General features: G+C 31.2%; 1 protein-coding gene across 1 annotated transcript; it reads right to left on the bottom strand.

Annotated features, from left to right (window-relative positions):
• Positions 1 to 3,396: 3,396 nt before the first annotated feature.
• LOC143619855 (chaperone protein dnaJ 15-like) lies at positions 3,397 to 6,498 on the bottom strand. The gene is made up of 11 exons (XM_077091687.1): positions 6,304 to 6,498; positions 5,396 to 5,519; positions 5,213 to 5,295; positions 5,017 to 5,128; positions 4,830 to 4,934; positions 4,695 to 4,745; positions 4,498 to 4,587; positions 4,275 to 4,383; positions 4,053 to 4,201; positions 3,913 to 3,966; positions 3,397 to 3,794 (listed from the first exon to the last, which is right to left on the bottom strand). Exons 1-11 carry the CDS (start codon positions 6,450 to 6,452, stop codon positions 3,591 to 3,593), a joined length of 1,230 nt encoding a protein of 409 aa, XP_076947802.1. The 5' UTR covers positions 6,453 to 6,498; the 3' UTR covers positions 3,397 to 3,590.
• Between the last annotated feature and the right edge of the window lie 1,740 nt (positions 6,499 to 8,238).

Here is an 8,238-nt window from a genome sequence, read left to right as displayed (position 1 = left end):
ATACCCAACCTAAACTATATATAGATGTTTGTGGGGGTTAAAAAACAAAAAAAACGGCAAAAAAAACGGGCAAAAAAAAAAAAAAACGGCTATAAAGCCGTTTGGTAACGTTCGAAAACCGGTTTAACCGGTTAACCGGTTATTAAAAAACCGGTTAACCGGTTTTTTTATAACGGCTATAAACCGGTTATTTTAAAAACCGGTTAACCGGTTTTTTAATAACCGGTTATTAAAAAAAACCGGTTTTTTTTATAACCGGTTACAAAACCGGTTTTGGCTCCAAAACGTATAACCGATACGTAAACCGGTTACGTAAACCGGTCAAACCGGTTTTTAAAAAAACCGGTTTTTAAAAAACCGGTTTTCCGGTTAACCGCCCAAACCGGTTCCGTAACCGGTTTTTTTGAACACCTCTACCTCCAATGCTTTTAAATTTTATGATTTCTCTTTAAAAGTTTTATTTTTATTTTTGTTTCTCTACTTTTCTGTTTATTATCCTTGGTATTATTATATTTATTATTATTATTACGGTGGATGCATTATTATATGTATAAACTATATATAACTACGTGTGTTTGAGAGAGATTGATATTAATATTGGTACTATTAAAAATAAAAAGAAAATATTAATAATATTTACAATGATGATAATAACATAATAGTTTTTAATTTGATGTTAAGTGAAGATTATTAACTTAAATAAAATATTAGAGGGATTAACATGTATGTAAATAATGTTGAGGGAAAATTGTAATTGATTTGATAAGTTTAAGGGGTATACATTTATTAAAAATCATATCATGGGGATAGATTTAGCAATCAATACCCAATGAAGTATTATTATTTAAAATTGAAAGAAAAAATTACAGAATACTGAGTTTTAATATGATTATATGAATGTGGATAGAGAAACCAAGTTGAGAATGCTATAATCTCATACGGAAATAAGGGGCCCATCATTAAGTGTGGATCATATATTAGAGAGGAAGGGGCACTCATGGGTAGTACTCATGCATCGACCAATCATATACAATTATTTCATTTATACCTTTAAGTACCCACAAACCATAAAATAACCGAAAACACATACCCACAAGTACCCCAGGACATTTTTTGTTTAAATTTAAAAATAAATAAACAATTAAATGTAATTAAAATTAAAATTTCATTGAAAATTAATGAGTGTTTAATTTTTCAAAAACCTCCAATGGGTTTGCCACAAATTGTAATTTGGCAAACTACCCACATAGTTAGGGGTGGGTTTGCCATGTGGTAAACAATCCATAAACCTTACCCACACTAGTGTCCCTTCCCCTCTTATAGTTTATATTGTTTGACTGATTGATGTTGAGTTTTTCTTAACATAAATTTCATATAATTCCAAAATCAAAATCCATAGAAATCTTGGCAATTGTATCAGTGTTATAGCAACCTCATGGTTAAAACTCCATTCTCCTTTCTAGATGTTCTTTCATAACTTTGGTTGAAACACGATTTAATGTGTTTACCTGACCCTTCTGGACATGAATTATTGCTATTAGTTCAACCAATGGATTAATTATACTTTACTTACGAAGGGATATATAGATTGTCATCAACATGCTTTCAAAAATCCACATCAAAGTTAATTAAGATCATTAGTCTTTTCCAATTTATGATGCATGATTAGGTGAGGAATGAGATGTTTGTGGGACCAATAGATTAGCAAATGCTAACAACTTGGTTTTTCTTAACATCACTTATAGGGGTACTTTAAGTCATTGTTGTTATGCATCATAAAAATTAAGCAAAGATATTAGCAGTCACCCATTCTAACTTTATATATTAAACCTCTCAAAAAGAATACATCATTGCTAATATATTTTTTTTGTTAACTCGTATGAAGGTTTTGTGAGTCACGAAAGGAATTATCAATTTTTAGTGGTCTCTTCATCTTGTCAGTAGTAATAAAAACATGATGTAGTTGAGGCTTCTAACACGCATGAGTTTCGTAGTATAGTTTGCTAAGTATTAGAATGTGATTTGATTCGGTTTAACTCTTATATTGAAAGTTTACCATGAGAATGACATTTGAATTGATTTGTTTCTAACTTTGAAAGTTCGTTATTTTATAAAGTGCCTTGATTGAACAAATTCGATGTATGTTATCGTAGATATTTGATGTGTTCTCAAATCATGATTTGATATCAGACAAGTTTTTTTTTTAGTTTATGATTAAGAACAATGAATGATAAGGAACTAAAGTGACATTTCATCAAGTAAAGTCAGGTCTTTTGTGATTCTAGTATGCTCAAGATAACCTGTATACGTGATTGACGTGCCTGATTAATATTAAAATAACTTTGTAACGTATCAAAAAATTTAAAATACGTAGTTTGTTTAGTCATGTCTAAACTGTTACATCATACAAATCAAGTCAACTTGTTCACATGAAAACTTCACAAGATTGTGAAACTATTATGAAATGAGCAAAATAAATGCCATGAATGACAATATATAAGAGAAATGCCTCTAGGGAACACCATCTACACAATATTTAATTCTCCTACTTTTCTTAACACATGTTAACTCTATATTTACGTTTAAGTGAAATTAGATTCCACTTTTTTTAACGACAAAAATAGATTTCACTTGTTTGTTCAAATCTAATAAATACCTCATTTCTAAATTAAAATATTATAAGTCTAAATATATTAGGAATCTGGACTTCAGTCGGACATGTTTGAGATTGATTTTGTAAACAAATTATGAACTTATTGGTTTTTTCAAAGAAACAATAAATTATAGAATAAAAAATGTTTGGCAATCATAAAATTCTTTTTTATTTTAACTTTTTGACAAAGTTAAAAAATTGGTTTCTAATAAGTCAATAAGACTATTTCCAATGTGCCCTTACGAGATAAATCTTTGGAGACCCTTGGATGTCCTTACGAGGGTATTCATTCATAGAAGTCTTTTACACAAGGGCATGTGTTTGTCTTGTTTCTTGTGTAAAGATGAGCCCAACATAAAAAAATTCAAATTTATACAAATATTGTGTGGTGAATGGTACTGACGTGGAAATTAAATATTGTAAGGATATTTGTAAGGTTGAACATAAAATTGAGGTTTTTAAGAATTCGTAGGGATATTATGTGACAGATGACGTGGCAGTTAAGGGAGTCTTTGAATGACCATTAAGAGTCTATCTCTTAATGGTTCATAACCTCTTAATGGTTAAGAGGTATGCATAAGTCTGAATGGTTAAGAGGTAACCATTAAGAGGTAGCCTCTTAGCCATTTAGACTTAAGGTTACCTCTTAACCATTAAGAAGTTATGAACTATTAAAAGGTAGCCTCTTAATCGCCATTCAGAGGCTACCAAACAGCCCATAAGTTGTTTTCAAACTCAATCCCAAATATGCACAGAAAATAGTAACACAAATAAATAATTACACTAATGAGTTACGTATTTTCTCCAAATATTTAATCAAAACCATTATACAACAAAACATATAAAAATATCAAATGAAGATCCAAAACAAGAAGCCATTATAAACGCCCCCATGAATCAAAATACCAAGAAGCGAGAACATGCACCTTTTTATAAATCATATTTTTTTATCAGCAGAAAATTTTAGGCCAAGATTGAACCATCTCTTCTTTGCAGACTTATCCTTCCCGTCTTCTTCACGCGGGCTGCTGTCTACACGGTTATTACCACCTCCATTACTCATTTTACTCCCAAAAATCACCGACTTATTAACCGTGAATGCTGATTGGATGCTTTCTCGTTGCTTTAGAAGCTCGTCCACCTGCAATTTTGAGCGTTTACAGTATGTACAGCATTGATAGAAAATGAAACTGGTACGACGTTTGACTCTTAAAAGTCAAAGGTGGCCTAGGAATTTGACTTTTGTATAGTCCACTTACATTCTGTTTTTCCTGAGTGTATCTGTTGGTCACTTCCTGGAATTGTGCTAAAGCCTGCAAAAAAAGATATAATAAGAAACATATAAGTGTACAGAAAATTTTACTTGATATGACAAATGCTGCAATAGTTTTCATTTAACCTTTCTATAATCAGTTTCAAATTGGCGTAACTCGTTTCTTTTTCTTAAAATTTGTTGTTCTATATCCTTGAGTTTATGAGTAGAACTCTCATATGTCGCGGCACAAAGAGCTTCTATTGTGTAAGATGCGGTCTTAAAAAAGTTATCACCTGCAAGAAAAAAGATATTAACTATGTGCAACATGATACCCGATTATAAAAATTATAGAGAAGAATTTCAAACCATAAACGGCAAATGTGTGGTTCCCGGCTCTAATCTCCATGACCTCGCACGGCTGGAGACCTTCCAACCTTTTAAAGAAAGCAGCTTCCGGATCCTTAGCCATTTCTAACTGTCCATAATTACAACCCATTGTCATCATCAAATGTCTAAAATACCCTTCAAATCGAAATCATTGATTAAATGCCACATTTTGATAAATGGAACTGATATGGTAGATACATACCGCATTAACACTTGAATCCATTCTATATACTTGAAAATGCAAGAAATACATCCCTGCTGATGTCACCTTTCCTGTTTTCTCACTGTCTTCCTGAAATATATATTTCAACCTCGTATAAAAATACAATCTTTATTTTTATAATAACAATACCGATACAAAATTTTGCGCCCTTAGAAGATAACTCAAAAAGATGATACCTGTAACGCCAAATTATAACCTCCGCCAACATCTTTCTCAAAATACAGCAGCTGCAATATTAAATACCCATAAAGATTAATTAACAGAATTGCAACATTTTATATTAATAATAATTCAAAAAAAATGTTAAGTACCTTAAATTTGCTTTGGGCGGTTGATGTAACTCTAACTACAATACCTGCTTTAGCTTGTTCTTCAGTTACAGTTACATCATAAAAGTGAGCAGCTTGTTTATCTACCTGCAATTAGACTCAATGAAGTAGCTAAGAAAATAATAATAATAACAATAATAATAATATACTGAAACGCGCTTATGTGCACCTTTCCACTAATTGATGATCCTAATGTAAGAGGTTTGACCGTGATTGATCCAGTCAAAGCTTCTTCAAGAACATTAGTAGAAATACTTGTCTTGATAGTAACTCCAAGCTTACTTAAAAATGAAACAATGAACCATTTAAAACGAAGAAACAAGTCAAAATGAATCTAATATATAAAAATCTCGAACAAAATTTACCTGAATAAAGCAGCAAACATTGTATTAACTGTTCCAAGGTTAGAAAGATCAATTTCCATGTCTGTGCCATCAGCATCAATAGCCTATTGATTTCAAAATACATTGTAAATACAAAGAACGGTATCGTAATTCATAAACATTAAATATAATTTTGAGTTTAGTTATAAATGAGCAGAAAGCTACCTCAAAACCAGCATTATCGTATTGCCTTCTTTTCTCCGGATCAGATAAAATATTATAAGAATAAGCAACCTCTTTAAACAGTTCTGATGCTTCAGGGTTATCAACATTCTTGTCCGGGTGATACCTATAAATAAGTAATGTTACAAAATCTACAAATGTAACGCGTAGGTGTTTATATTCTTGTTTTAAATAATCTCAAGTGACATTTATTAATCAAACTCAAATAATCAGTTAGCACAATCACACTCCTTTCAATATATACACAATATAATTAGCTAGTAACTACCGAAAAATATTATGTGAGTTTAAACAGAACAAATGGCAAAACTTCATAATTATCAACCAACACCTGAATGCATGTGGCCGATGCGGAAAACCATAAGAAAGTTGAAACGTACAGTTATTTCAAAATTACCATTGATTTTAAACCAAAATAACCCTTTTTTGAATTGGCCAATTCCAACCCTAACCATTCTGGGCAGTCCTAACATACAAGCCCTGAATTTCATGAAGAAGAAAATAATTACATATTTCTGCAAGCAACCTAGTCCAATTAATAATGTTAACATACCATACAACTATACAAGAAAAGAAACATTCACATAAGTTATGTTTATGTTCCCTAACAAAATGAATACCATACTGTGTTTTCTCATCTATTTCTTATAAAAGAGTAGTGTTTACATCGAAATAGAAGGCTAACGGGTAACAAACTGCATTGCTAGCCCTTTTAAAAATTAGATTAATAGATATTGGACCCGACTAAGTGGAAATTACCTAATTCTGCAAGCAAGCAACCTAATCCAGTGAATATTATTGAATTTAAAAACATAAGCAGGTCAACACTAAAAAACAAATAAAAATGTTGAAAATTAGAAAATTAAAATTAAAATAATAATAGAACAAACTTGAGGGCAAGCTTCCTGTAAGCAGATTTGATCTCCTGATCAGAACAGTCTCTTGAAACATTCAGAACCTCGTATGGATCTCTACGATTAATAATAACTGGACCTGCAGAAGTAGACGAGGCTCCTCCTTCAATCTTGGAACCTCCCATCTTCTTTGTTTTCTGGTTGGTTAATACCGAAAGAAATTGATTGATACCAGTAGTAGCTTGTGTAAAGCTGAGTCAAGATCGAGTGTGCACGAAGTTCACAGCATCGGATCGATTTGATTTGTTTTTTGACGAGGAGAATTTGATTATTGAAAAGTAGACTTACAAAATTCAATTCAATTTATGGAAAGCGGTTACTGTGAATGAAATATTATAATAATACGCGCAAAGAAGGTCTTTCATTTGAATGGATATAAATTTTCCCCATTTCTACTCCCTTTTTTCTTAATAATGTGATATATTAATTAATATTAACTTAACTGGTTTTTATCCCCCGTATTACGGGGGCTATTTTGTATTGTTTGTTATAATATTTATTTAGTTTTTGAATTTATATTTTTTTATTGTATGAAAGTTAATAATATACTTATGGTTTAATGATAAATTATTGGAAAATTGGATTTTAATAATCCAAACTATCACTTATTGGCCAATAATAATCCCAACTAACATTTTAACTACTGACAATCCTAACTTTCAACTTTGTTACCAATAACAATCCCACACTAACTAATCATTAACTCCGTTTATTTTTAGTTACACAAATAGTCCTTGTCGTTTTCACATATTACGATTTGATACAATAACCATTGAATCTTTATGGATATATGTTGTACCATTGAATCTGTTAAGTTAATTTATGGATATTAACTGTTTCATTGATTTCCGTCCACCACAACCGCCGGCGGCAACCACCACCCACCACCATCTTTGTTTTCTTTCTTTCCAATCACCAACCAATGAAATCAACAAAATCTGATGGTGATAATTTAATAACTTATCAATTTACAGTAGGCTCATGTGATTTCTTCTCAAACAAATGCTTTACACACAAATGTCTTGAATGTGGATAATCTCTAAACGCCACTGGTTAAACAAAAATATCCAATTTAAAACCACAAAGCCCCTATTAATTTCACACGCTGTGCAACCTTATAAACTCTCGCACTCGCCATGAACCGCTCATCGTCGCCGTTGACGTCGACAAAAGAATCCGCTCTGGATCGTCAATTTCTTTTGTTCTCGTTTCAAATTCATTAATGTCGGTGTTACTGTAGAAATTCACGCACATCAGATTCAGATTTCTTCATAAGGAGTAGCTGACTGAATTCGAAGAAGGAGCTCGATGTTTAACCGAAAAATAAAGAATATGGTGGTTCAGGCCGCCGCTGGTGGCTGTGGTGGCCGGAAATAAGACAGATCTGATATATCCTAATAATATCCATGAAGATTCAATGGTTACTATGTCAAATCGTAAAATGTGGAAACGACAGGGACTATTTGTGTAATTAAAAATAAACGGAGTTAATGATCAGTTAGTGTGGGACTGTTATTGGTAACAAAGTTGAAAGTTGGGATTGCTAGTAGTTAGAATGTTAGTTGGGATTATTATTGGCCAATAGGTGATAGTTTAGATTATTAAAATCCAATTTTCCTAAATTATTTCACAAATAAATGAGATGTAATAACCCGGTTTAAAAGTTATATGGTTTTGATGAGACCCAAGACCCGTTTATATTTTTTACTATAAAATTGGTTTTTTAATTATAAATAATATTTATAAAAGTTAATAATATACTTATGGTTTGATGAGACCCAAGACCCGTTTATTTTTTTTTACTATCAAATTGGTTTTTTAATTTAAATAATATATATATACATATATCTTTTTTTAAAAATAAATCATATATTAATTTTTATTATATCCTATTTTATAAGATTTTTACAT

Source organism: Bidens hawaiensis, unplaced genomic scaffold (assembly GCF_021521415.1).
Source record: "Bidens hawaiensis isolate Kalapana, Puna unplaced genomic scaffold, B.hawaiensis_p1.1 tig00000296_1, whole genome shotgun sequence".
NCBI lineage: Eukaryota > Viridiplantae > Streptophyta > Magnoliopsida > Asterales > Asteraceae > Bidens > Bidens hawaiensis.
This window is presented reverse-complemented; position numbering and strand designations above follow the sequence as displayed.